At 37.4% G+C, this 13065-nt stretch overlaps 1 protein-coding gene across 2 annotated transcripts in view; it reads right to left on the bottom strand.

Moving 5' to 3' along the window:
* Positions 1 to 5135: 5135 nt before the first annotated feature.
* Positions 5136 to 13065, bottom strand: part of ACY1 (aminoacylase 1) — a 32289-nt gene continuing 24359 nt past the window's right edge. For both annotated transcript variants that reach the window (XM_039342610.1, XM_039342611.1), the window contains exons 9-15: positions 12384 to 12457; positions 11892 to 11941; positions 10743 to 10887; positions 9358 to 9426; positions 9005 to 9084; positions 8550 to 8610; positions 5136 to 8438 (exon numbers count right to left, since the gene is read on the bottom strand). In XM_039342610.1, the coding sequence (XP_039198544.1) occupies positions 8274 to 8438; positions 8550 to 8610; positions 9005 to 9084; positions 9358 to 9426; positions 10743 to 10887; positions 11892 to 11941; positions 12384 to 12457 (644 nt within the window). In that variant the 3' untranslated portion in view covers positions 5136 to 8273. The remainder of the gene's footprint in view (positions 8439 to 8549; positions 8611 to 9004; positions 9085 to 9357; positions 9427 to 10742; positions 10888 to 11891; positions 11942 to 12383; positions 12458 to 13065) is intronic.

Consider the following 13065-nt stretch of genomic DNA (forward strand, 5'->3'; position numbering starts at 1 on the left):
GGCATGACAACTTTGACTAACTTAGTCTGATTGGGCAGGAGGACTGAATTAACCTATTGGTGGATTCTCCATCATGTTGGAGAATAGCTTGACACCCTCTTCTTTGTGGCAACCCGTGAGATATTGGAACACTGCTATCACGTCCTCCCTTGTCCTTCTCTTCGTTAAACTAGACATACCCAATTCCAGCAACTGTTCCTTATGTTATAGTCTCCAGTTCCCTGATCATCTTTGTTGCTCTTCTCTGTACTCTTTCTAGAGTCTCAACATTTTTTTTACATCATGGTGACCAAAACTGGATGTAGTATTCCAAGTGTGGCCTTACCAAGGCATTGTAAAGCGGTATTAACACTTTATATGATCTTGATCATCTTTAAGCCAAAAGTTTCACTGAAGTTAAACTGGTGGACAAGGCTAGAAGCTTGAGGAGAAAGGATAAATATCTTCTCCTATATAAAAACAGATTGCCAGATGCACCTCTTCTTTTCCATCACATGCACATTTGCAAACGTAGAGAGAGGTCTTTTCATCTTTGCAACTGATCCACTTAGAGCAAGTGTCTATGTTTCACTTAAATGGATAAATATGGTGCATTAGGCTACAGTGAGTCAATTATTTTTATGTTTTGAGCACTTTGTGCTCTGCTTTCTCTCAGAAACCCAGAAAGTAATAATGGCTGTGAGAGGAAAGATGCAATGGAGTTAACAAATTCATAAGAGGAAGGTAATAAAGTTGAATGATGGTGTTATGGAAAGCAAATGAACTTCGTCAATTTCTGCATTGGTCACGGAAACAAATATTATTTTGGAAAACCAATCTCAGCATACAACTCAAAATAGATTGATACCATTTTTCAAGGGATATTAGTTACAGTAACTTGGGAGGGAGAGGCAGGGTAAAAATATCAAGATGAGTGTAGCCCTGCCTCTTTTTATGTGCAGTCACCCCCAACAATAAAAATATGGGGTTACAACTATTTAAATCTGTCACAATATATGAAGCTATTCATCACATTGTTTTTTCAGCATTAGGAATGGACCCACTGACTCAGCTTCACATTAGACTATTATTTATTCTAAGAAAATTAATGTTCAAAATCAAGTTTGTCAGTCTGAAACCAGGAACCTGAAACAGCCCAGGTTGTTTTTACAGTACTGAGATGAAACTCTAATCAAAAAATTCCATCTCCCATTTTTCCCACAGAACAGCCATCAGTCCTAGGACAAGTAGCAGGGTCCCATCTTTTATCTAAGTTCAGGGCTCAGGAAATTGAACTGTGGGGACCTGCACTGACTCATCCCATCTCTGCTGGACTGCCAGCACAGCTACTCACTGGTGATCTTCTATCAAGGCAGCATCTTGGGGGGGGGGAGGGTGTCTAGAGAGAGCTCTTGCCTTGGAAGAAAATGGTTCTCATTTATGAAGAGACGAAAGTTCAGACCCAAAACATAATATTTTTGCATCTCATCTGATTTCAATTTCAACAGCTGCTTTAAGCCAGCTTGCTGCTTGCTGTTGTGTTTTGAGTAGTGTGGAGACAGCAGGGCGGCAGAGTAAGAGGCCTCGGCAAATGCTGGCATGCAACTTCAACAGACTGTGGTAGAAACTGATCAGCTAACCCTCCCACTCCCTAAGGAGAAACCATGCTGCTTTGTGTGATGCCCTCTCTTGACTTCATATTGCACCATGTAGATATATTGTACTGGGATGTATTGTGTACAAAGATGCTAAAGAGCAGACTAGACACGCCACACCTGGCTTGATTTATCAAATGGGAGAAAATGACCTATTTTGACACTCAAAATTTGGAGGTTGAGTCAGAGCCAAGTCAAATCCCAGATGTATCTCAAGGCTGTGTTTAACTCAAAAGGTTTTCATCGGATCTCTGTCAAATATCCAAAGCAGTAAAGTAGCATCCTCTTTTTTTCCTTCCATTTAGTCATGTCCAATTCTCAGGGACGATCTGGACAAATCCCTGCAGTTTTCTTGGCAAAGTTTTTCAGAAGCAGTTTGCCACTGCCTCCTTCCTGGAGCTGAGAAAGACAGAGTGACTAGCTCAGTAACCCAGCTAGCTTTGTGCCCGAGGTTTCTAGCCTGATGCCTTAACCACCACACCAAAGTGGCTCTCAAACTGGTCTACCTACAGACAGATTCAAATGCAAGTAGCTTTATTGGATCAAAACAGCAGGCACCTTTCTATTCTGGGTTTGTTTTTTTCTGCTGTCAGTAACAGAAAATACAAAATGGCTCCATCCCCTGTGGCTCCGTTCCAGTCAGACTTTTCTGATAGCTGCAGCTTGTTTGGGGGGGGGGGGGGATGGCTTCCACAAGCAGACCAGTTATTCCAGGATCTTTTTTTTTTTTTTCTTCCTCCAAATATTTACAAGAGCTAATTCAAAACCAAACAACACTTTGGTTTTAGTTGCATTTTTTCTAATGCCACTATTACTAGATTTCTTGTTACATCCTGATCAATATATATCTTGTCATTTTGGTTTCCGCTTTTTCAATATGTGATTATTGCTTTCAAAAGAGCTATGCTGTCTTTTGTGGATGCATTTCCCCCCCCCCAACTTGGTTTTCATATCCTTTTTCATGTTCTTAATAAACATTGTGCATCGCTAGAGCTGGTCCAATGCATTATGCTTCCTTAAGTGATTCTTTGCCTCAGAGTTGCATAACATTTATGGCTAATGATAGTATTTGAACCCAAGACGGAACATTCACACAACTTCCTACTCTCCCCAGTAAAAGATAACCATAAATAACATTGTGTTCCTTCTTTAAAGACATCCAAAACAGACAGCTTGAGATGGCTTTCTGCTGTACAATTAGTCATTTACATCTGTTTTTTTATAACTAATTCAGAAAATCATTTTATGCTACCTGTATGACCACTTCTGTCCAGGTTCACACGATACGTTAAGTCATATGTTATGTCTTAGTGCAATAATGTAGGAGCCAAATCCCTGACTAAAGGAAAATTCTTTTGTAAAAGTTTGTTGGCTCTTGCAGAGTTTGTGGTGTACATGTAACAGTGTATTAATGTTTATTCTATGAAGTAATCACTTGAGTAATTGCAAAAGAAAATATTATCACTTGCCCTTAATCACTGTCCTTCAGCTAGCAAAGTTCACACATTGGGCTACTATGTTTGAAATCATCACCCCTCTATGCCCTCTGATAAAGTTGGCCTATGAACTGAGAATGGAAGACTCATTTTGCTTCATGGCACATAATTTAACTTTTAGACTATTGTTTATCATGCTATTCTGTTGTTGCAAAAATAATTTTAATATTTGTGCATCTTCTCCTTTTATAAAGCAATCATTTTTAATTATTTCCCTGTGTTATATCCATATATGCATTATTGCATCCCACTCCCAACAAATATGAGCAAAATCAACAGTATTAACCAATATTTGATCATTGTTCCATATGTTGAATTATTCCATACTGGAGGATTTTTAGGTGCAGTTCGCCATCTAGTGGAAAATAGTTCCAAGCAATTGCTGTTCGGAATAAAAATGAAAAAGCTGAGAGAAGCTCTAATTACTGGTATACAGGTACACTTCCACTTATGAACATTTGTTTAACACCCATTTGAAGTAAAAATGGTGCTGAAAAAGTGTCTTCAATCCGTCCTCACACTTATGACCATCGCAGCATCCCACGGTTACATGACTGTGACCTTCCTAGGGGGCTTCTATAATGCAAAGTCAATGGGGAAGCCAGGTTCACATAACAACTGTGTTATGACTTGACCCCAGCAAAAAGGTAATAAAATTGGGACCAATTCACTTAACAAATGCATTGCTTAGCAACAGATGTTCCAGTCCCAATTAGGGATATCAGTTAAGGACTACCTATAGGCACGTTAGTTTTGTAAATGGTTTGCCACATCCTTTTTGGGGGAGATGGGTTTGAGTTCCCAGACAAGTCTACAGGCCTAGAATTCCTCATTAAGCTCCTATCAAACAGATTAAAGATCAAACTCCAGCCCAAATAAAGAGAATTTATAATATTTTAATAGAACTAGATTCTGAAACGGAGTTAGTTAAAGATTGTATGGTTAAATGGGCTCAAAATATTCAAGAACCGATTTTATTGGATACGTGGGAGACAATTTGGGTTAGAAATGTAAATTTTACCCAAGCGCAAAATTTAAGAGAAAATTTTTATAAAATGTTTTATAGATGGCATTTGGATCCCCCAAAGTTGTCCCGCATGTATCCTAATTTACAACCCAAATGTTGGAGATGTGGAAGCTTAGATGCAACCTATTTTCATATTTGGTGGACTAGTGGAGATATAAAAGCTTTTTGGATTAAGATTTGATGGAATATTCAAAAGATTTTTAAGAAAAAGATAAAGTTTACTCCGCAACTATTTTTGTTGGGCATTATGGTTGATTTTGATGTCAAAGAAATTAATTTGATGTTGAATCTTATAATAGCTGCAAGATTATTGGTGGGGCAATATTGGAAGAAAAATTCTTTGCCTACTATGGAAGAATGGATACTTAAGGTGTCTAACTTAGCAGAAATGGCGAAAATTTCCACTTATTTGAAGGACCATACACAAGAAAAATACATTTCGGTTTGGAGAAGATGGATTGATTATATTCAAAAGAAATATGAGACTGAAAAGTATTATCTTGCTTATGAGTAGATTTTAGGTTATTATTAATAGTTTAATATGATTGAATTTATATTATTTTAGTGTTATGGTTTAATTATATTATTATTTATGTTTTTAATTTGTTAATATTTGTTTTGAAAAGGAGTTAAAGTATGTTATGGTTTGATTGATAGTACAGGCGGGTAATGTTAGTTAGATTATGATTGTTTATTTGTTACCCTGTAATCAGCTCTGGGAAGTGAGGGGGGGGAAGGGGGGAGGGGTTTGGGTTATATTGTATTAAATTTGTAAAACTTTTAATTAAAAAAAAATGCCAGCCAGGTCCAGCCCTACTTTTTGGCTTCAGAACTCCACTAAGGTCAGTCAAGTGTTACCACATCTCCCAAGTTAGCACACAAATCTAACTTTAAAATTTGAGTAAGTTTTCATTAATTATATTTTTTTCTTAAAATCACCTCTGTATAAACTGAAAAAAAAACATTTCCAAGATGGAATAAATTTATATCTATATTTAGATAGGAAGGACAGCAAAGAACACATGATTTAAGAAAGACCAAGAGTTCCTTTTAAACTCTCATATATGGCCATTCATAGTCTGCTGAGGAAAAAGACAGAGTGAAATGATAATGCTGGCTGCTCTTATATTTCTGACATACAAGTTTATATAGCTGGTTTTCTCAACATTTATAGAAACTAGGAATAGTTATATCATGCTGAAAGCTATATGTGTTGTAGGTTTCTACCTGAGGAAAAACAGTCTTTCTGTGCTGTGAATGAGGTATACGAAAGCCAGTTTGTTATAGTGGTTAAGGCACCAGACTAGTATCAGGAGACAGGTGGACGTTCTAGTTACGCCTTAGGCCCAAAGCCAGTTGGACAGATCATTCTCTTTTGGCCCTTGAAAGCCAGTAATAGCAAACCACTTTTGAAGTCTTGCCAAAAAATTTTTAACATGGGGAACATCTTAAAAGTTGCCAGCTTTGAAAAAACATTGCTATAATCCATGGCATGAACCATTTTGTTCATGTGGGCAATGGCAACTTAAATTTATGTTAGACAAGATGCTGTCCCCCCCTCTCCCATAGGTTGTATTAGATCAAAGAGCACTGAAAGCCTCTTGGAAGCCCATAAGCAGGTTTTTCTTCATGTTCCAAGTATACAGTTATGAGTTATCAATCTAATAACCACATATAGTTCTGTTATTTCTGTTTTCAGCCAAACTTAACTTAGAAAAGGAATTCATCCTGGAACATGGCAAACAGAAGAAACAAAGAACCAATTCTAAACACAATTTTGATACTATAGACTTATGTGGAAGTGTCATTTTCCCAAAGGAGAAATGTTCATCTAAAATCTCCACAATCATATATGCAACAATTCAGTGGATGTTTGCCAAAAGACAAAAGAGCACATCAGGATTTTCTACCAAGTAAGATTGTACCAAACTATACAGAACTGTAAAAATGCATGAGTTAGCCTTTTTGCCCTAGGCTTTTAAAAGAATCCTGATTTAGCCCCATTTTGACACCTGAATATTTTGGATCACAAAACTTTACACAACATTTATATTTTCACAGTAAATTTCACAGATTATTATTGCATACATAATAGACAAATCACAGAGTTGTTATCTGTGCTTCAGTTTTGTATTAAAAATCACCTACTGTGTAGTTAATAGACTACTAATAAAGGGGGGAAATTTCCATATTCTCTAAGTATGTGTTGCTCTATGACACCAGAAAATTTGAGCAGAATTTCTAACAGATCTTATCCAATATGAAAAAGAGAAAGTGTACCTGGCAGTGTATATACATTGGGATGATCTTGCAATAAAGCAGTGTGTGAAAAATAATCCTTCTGGAAGAAATTCAGGTTTTGTTACAAGTGACAAGTTGGATGAAGAGAACCTGAGATAAAACATGTCAATATGATATCTGGAGAACTTCTCTCACTTTCCAGTCTCAATCAAATATCTTGTATAAGACTGGGCAAAATAGCCCTTTCGTTGGATGGTTTGCTTTTTGCAAATGCTGTTAGTGGGAGAAACATAGCTAACGTTCAAGAAGCAGGTGTGTGTTAACAAATTATTTAGAGATTGGCATCTTATTCAAGGAAATTTGGCTGAAAATGTCTCCTTAAACCATACATCTCTATGCTGAGTATCTTTAATATTTCAGCAGAATTCCAGTTACAATTTGTAAAAGAATGCCTCAAAGGAAAGGATGCACTATTCTGATATAGTGCCATCCCCAAGGTATTCTTGGGAGAAAAATCATCCATGCTATTGGTGAGATCATCTCCATTTCACCCTTAGAAGTTTGGCATTCAAAGAATCCAAATAGCATTCATTTATAATTAGCTGAAATACAGGTTCATTAGATAATTAAGGCAGTCCGCTGTACCGCTAGTGAATCATCAAGGAGTGAAAATTCAGGGACATCCCCATCTTCCTGTGGGATGAGGTAGTAGAGTAGGGAGAAAAGTTCCTAAGTAGGTTGTATTAGTTTTTAACTCCTCCTTCAAGACCTGGGTCTCTCTCTATAGTTAAACGTTATTTAATAAAAAGACCCATGATGCTAGAGTGGTTAGAATGCAATATTGCAAGTTCAATTCTCACTGGCTCACCCTTCCATCCTTTTGAGATTGATAAAATGAGAACCCAGATTGCTGGGGGGCAATATGCTGACTCTGTAAACCACTTAGAGAGGGTATAAAGCACTGGGAAGTGGTATATAAGTTTAAGTGCTATTGCTATTGCAAAATCCCTTTCATTTACTTTCAAAAACATTTTTTTCTTTGAAAGAACTCATATGGGGCAAAGGTTAAGTGTCATACTTGATTCTCCTTTATGAATAGGGAAACTTTAAAAAATGCTCAGTATTATAGCACCGTTGGGGAAATTTTCTCCTTGCTAGAATTCTATATAAGAACTGAGATGATCTTCCGTAGTAGTATTAGGCAGGTCAGAGAAAGTAAAAGAAAAAAAGGAAAAAAAAATAACTCCATGTCAATCCCAGCAGCCTAAATAGCACTCTCACCTGACCCCAACTTCTCAAGATTTCAGGCCCTTCATCTCCATTTTATTTTTTCCTTAGGTTTGCCAATGTGAATGAATTCTTTTTCTTAAAAAAAAAAAAACCAACCACATAGCAAAATGATACAGTAGTACCCGGAGGACAGTTAATATGACAGTATCCTTTTCCTGTTCAACTGTGTTTCAGTAGTGAGAAACTAAGCCTTAGAATTTGCTAATTCAGAAGATATGAAGACTATCCTTTTATCCCCAAATGGAGAAAATGTTACTAGATAAAAAAAGATATGGTTTTCCATCTGGAATTGTAAGAAGGATCTCTATGTTCATTAGTATACAGCAGAGAAAAAGTCATTGATATCAATAAGACCCTAATTTATATGTGGTTTCATTAACTAATGCTGCCAGTTTTCTTTGTCTCTTGTGTAATATCCAGGGGTGCTGGAATTCTACTTCCTCTTGGCAAAACACACATCATCAGGCATCATAATCCCTCAGTCACAATATCACAGTGTCCTTTCTCAGTTTCTTTGGTTTTTCTCCCCACTCCCCATCACCACCATTACCAAATCACCCCAAATCACTGCCATCTGCTAGGACCTCAGGCTTCTGCTTGCAGAGGAGGGACACTGGCCAGTGCCGGGATGAGGCGAGTATAGATCTCAATCCCATGAAGGAAGATCTGCTCATTCAGGAATTCATTGTGGTCATGAAGCAGCACAGGTGTGTAGTTCATGGGAGAAAAGCCAATTGCAGGGCAACCTGTCTGAAATGTATTGGAAGGAGAAGCAACTGTCAGAAAGCAAGGCCAGAGCAATTGAGTAGAAGATAAGCACTTCACTGGTCAGGTGCCTGTAAGAAAGACATCTATACTCACTGCTCTGATGTAGCGGCTATCAGTGGCAGCAGGGAAGATCTCACACTTCAGCTTAATATTCCTGAAGAGACAGAGACACAACGACAGAGAAGCCCTCCGTGTGATGGTTGCTATTTAATTTGGTCTTTTTGCAGCTTCAAAAGTTTCAAGCTATCCAACGGTAGAATTTATCAACGGAAAAAGGAAATCAACAAGCTTCTGGGATGGGAGTAGTTGAGAAGATGGAGTTTCCTGCTTTTCCCAACTTTTAGCAATCCAGGCAGTCTGGGAATAGCTGGTCTATACTAGGGGGTATCCTGGTATACATGCCAACCTTTTTCTAAATGCAGTCAACAGCAACTTCTCCACCAAATATAAATATAGTTTGCTCCTATCTAGCAGGTGAACTTGCTCCTATCCCAACATGACTAAGGAAAAAGAAAAATGAGAAAATGCAAATGTAATAACATACTCACATGTCTTTGCAGGTGTCACTGAATGCCTTCCACCAGGGATCAGATTCCTCTGTGGAGGTAACTGTCTGATCCATGTATTTCTAGCCCAAGGGAAAAGGTAGAAGGTGAAACTTGTAGGATTCTCAAAACCCAGGAATGTCTGGCAAAAGCTTGGCAGAAGCAGCAGTAGGACTAAAAGAGACTGTGGAGCACAGGGCACCCTAGAAAGACAGCCCTGTTGAGATAAAGGCCCAAGGAAAGGTAGAAAAAGACAATGGCAGTACCTCGGAAGGCTATAAGCCCAAAGCAGTTTAGAGCTTTGCTTCTAGAACTAAAGGAAAAGTAGTTGGAATGAACCCTCATTTCTCAGTTACCTGCTGGAACTCATATGTAACACCTTCTCCAGCTGTTTTGCACCATGATGTGAGCTGTTCCTCAAATTCCTGCAAAGCAAAGACAAATCAGTATGTGATATGAGAAGGTGCTTTGTTCTGAGCAATGCTTAGCCAGACACTCTATTTTTCATTATCTTATTATTCTGTTCAACAATTCTCTGCACTCATTCCTGGCTGACTTAAGGATATTTTTCCCTCACAGGTAAGGAACCATCAAATAGTGTAGCTTCAAAGCTACATCTTGATCAAAGGTCTGTATGGCTTTTGATAGATACCTGACATTTCTCTCCAGGGCAGCTTTTGGGGGAATGTGTTGCAAAACACAGTTGATCTTTCATTAAACAGACATAAAACATGAAAGCCCCTCAAGGCTACCAGAATTTGGGACTTTTGAAAGTAATCTACAAGCAAAGGAATTAAGCTCTCCAATTATTTCAAACATCAAGAAAAGTTATTAAAAGCTTCCATATTAACAGCTACAAACGCTGCAAGATTTTTAAACAAACTAACAATATTTTATAGGACAGTTTAACAAGTTTTGCAAAAACAAAAACAAAAACCCATCAGGAAATAGTTTGTTTAAGATTTATAAGATCACTCATTTCAAACAATAGGTGGTGTACAGCATAAAAATAACAAAAAAAAAACAAAAAAAGAGGAAAAACAAGCCAAGAAAACCATATATAACAATAAATATAAATATAAACTATATATAAACTATGTATGTATGTATATATGTATGTACGTATGTATGTATGTATGTAAAATGGTGACAGGCACACAACAAAACTACCACAGGGTAACTCCCATACAACTAGCACCGAATGCCTGAGGGAAGAGCCGGGTCTTAACGGCTTTCTTAAAGGTGAGAAAAAGTTGGGGCCTGTCGTACATGGGGGGGGGGGAGGGAGAGATACTTCCAGAGAATAGGGCCAAACACAAAAAGTGGCACCCTTCCTAGGTCCTGAAGATGACAAGATATAAAAGAAGGAACCTGGAACATGCCCTCCCTGTGAGAGAATGTGAGGCAGACTGATATTCTTAGGAGAAGGAATTTCCTTAAATAATCCAGTCCAATGCCATGTAAGGCTTTAAAAATAAGAACCAGCATCTTGAATTGCACCCAAAAGCCTACTGGGAGCCAGTGTAGTTCATCGAATAGTGGTACTACATGGGCATAACAAGATGTGCCCATAACTACCTGCAAATAACTACTGTACATTCATTTTATAATAAATAAATAGCCACAGTTGCTGTTTCTAGCACGGGTGGGAAGAGCTAATATATTCTCTGGCCAGTTATGATGAGGTATTCAAGGCAAATCTTTATGGGATGAAAACTGGTAACCTTCTCCTTCTCTGCACCTTTAGGTCCACTGTGGGAGGGATCCGGATGTCAAAGGCAACAGAGAGCTCAGAGGGGACCACATTGAATGATACGCCTCCATTCAACATGGTCAGGTTCACAGATGTTACATCTCCTAATGTGAGATGCTCTCCTGTTTTCAATCTGCAAGAAAGAACAAAAAAAAAATTATACACCGTTTCTTTGACATTTTCAAATCAGTTCATTGCTAAGTCCCTGATAGGAATCACTGCCCTACAAAAACTGGAGTGCAGAAGATACCTGATTCTATAATTTACACATTATCTTAAAAACATGCATACAAAACACAACCTCTATCACTGGACAGTACAGATGCCAGCACAGTAAAGCATCCCTGCCTTTATTAAAATGGTTATTTTAATCTCAGACCAAACATATTACTAGTGTTGTCAACTGAAAATTATGAGGATGGCTCTTTCAAGTGGACCCAGCCATATTTCTGAGGATTAGCTCTTAATATATGACAAATGGTAGACAGTATAATATCCAACTACATAGTAACAAATGTTATCACACAGATAATTTTCAAAACTAAATGTCCTTTGTGAATATAATGCCATTCTGGATTTACAAAGCATCCCTTATCAGAAATCCTTAGGAATTATGCAAAGTGCATCACTATATACAGCATTATATATGAAAGCAAGAATAGGTTTTGTGAAATTATTTTATAAATCTCATCTTAGTAGAATTATGGCAGAGCTGGGGTTTGAAATTTATTATTCAACCTCTTATCATTAAAATGAAAACTCCCAGATCCGTTTTAGAGAATCAAAGGGTAATGAGAGATATATGTCATCTATATCTTTTAGTCCAGTTATAGAAAGAAAAAGCTGTATTGTTTTCCATATCACAGCTGAAGGTTCCAGTGGACCCTTGTGATAGCAATGTATTTGTAATAAAAGATTGGGAGGGTAGTGCTAGATCACCTTACATATATTTCATGTACTAAGATACTGTCTATGAAAGCCATGCCATAATCATATGTTTTTGAGGTGACAAAATCCTCTTCTTTTATTGTACTTATTGTAAAAAACACAGAATGGGTAAATGCAGTTACTCGGTCATGAAGGTCAGGCATTGACTTTCCCTATCTTTGATAGGCTTCACCTATTTTTATTTCTTACCTTTGTTTTTCATGTTCTCTGAATTCTAGGAAAGAAGTGATCACTCTGTGCTGTGAACAGGAAAATCAAAAGTAAGTGTAATGATAAGCATTCACCCCACTGCCAGTGCTTCTATAGGACTGCCTGAAATATCAGCTTCTGGGCAAAGTGGGATTATATCTCTTTTTAGGAAATTATGATAAAATGGGAAAAAATCTTTGTAAACCAAAATTCAGAATCCTCTCTCTCTAGAAACTGATGGGCTATAACTTTCATAACTTTTGACCATAAGGGATTCCTGGCTGAATTTCATAATCAACTGTGACGGCCTAATGAAATATGAGCACTGCAATTTGATAATCCTGCTCTAAACTGCACATTATAGCCAGCACTAAAGCCAGTTCATATAAAGTGTCTGATTTGATTTTTTTATTTATACACGTTGATACTAATAAGCAGTTTTTACCTCCCACTCTTCCTTAGCCCTGTATATTATGGAAAACGGTCTTTTACCATCTTTTCAGCAGCTGTATTCTCAATGAATCTGGATCCATGTCCCGGATTCCCTTGTACTTTCACTTTAATCCCTGAGGTCATTTCAAGAAAGACCAAAAATGTAAACGTAAAAATAAAGTAAAGCCAAGCAAGACAAACAATTACATAGTTTAACTACCATAGCCAACAAAATAATTCAGCCAAAAGGGCAGGGCTTTTTTTCTCATAGAACGCCCAGAACGGAGTTCCGGCACCTTTTTTGGATGGAACCTTGTAGGGGAGGCAAGGCAGGTTGTATGACGTGTGTGAATTCCGGCACCTTTTTTTTTTTTTTTAGAAAAAAAGCACTGCAAAAGGGTATCAACTTAAATGTAGAACAGGTGCAGTTAAAAAGTACATCAGTCTCCTGGTAGTTCTGCGTAAGGTTGGATACTTTTAATAGTGAGAAAAAAATTAAATAATTTGCATAGCTAACTTTGGGTTAATCAGTTTTCCTCAATGTATCTTCCTGTAAAATACAAGTGTAGACCAGTTATCTTTAGTTAAGTTATTCTGTCCCTCTGTAGCTCTGACAAACTCAAAAAATTGTTCTAGAATCTTTTATCAACAGTAATTCAAATGTCAATGTGCATTTATACAGCATATGGCTCCTGGTGCATTTATACAGTGTACAATTCCTAAGATACAGCAGATATTTGAC

Source organism: Crotalus tigris, unplaced genomic scaffold, assembly GCF_016545835.1.
Source record: "Crotalus tigris isolate CLP2741 ecotype Arizona unplaced genomic scaffold, ASM1654583v1 scf7180000017800.2534000, whole genome shotgun sequence".
Classification (NCBI taxonomy): Eukaryota; Metazoa; Chordata; class Lepidosauria; order Squamata; family Viperidae; genus Crotalus; species Crotalus tigris.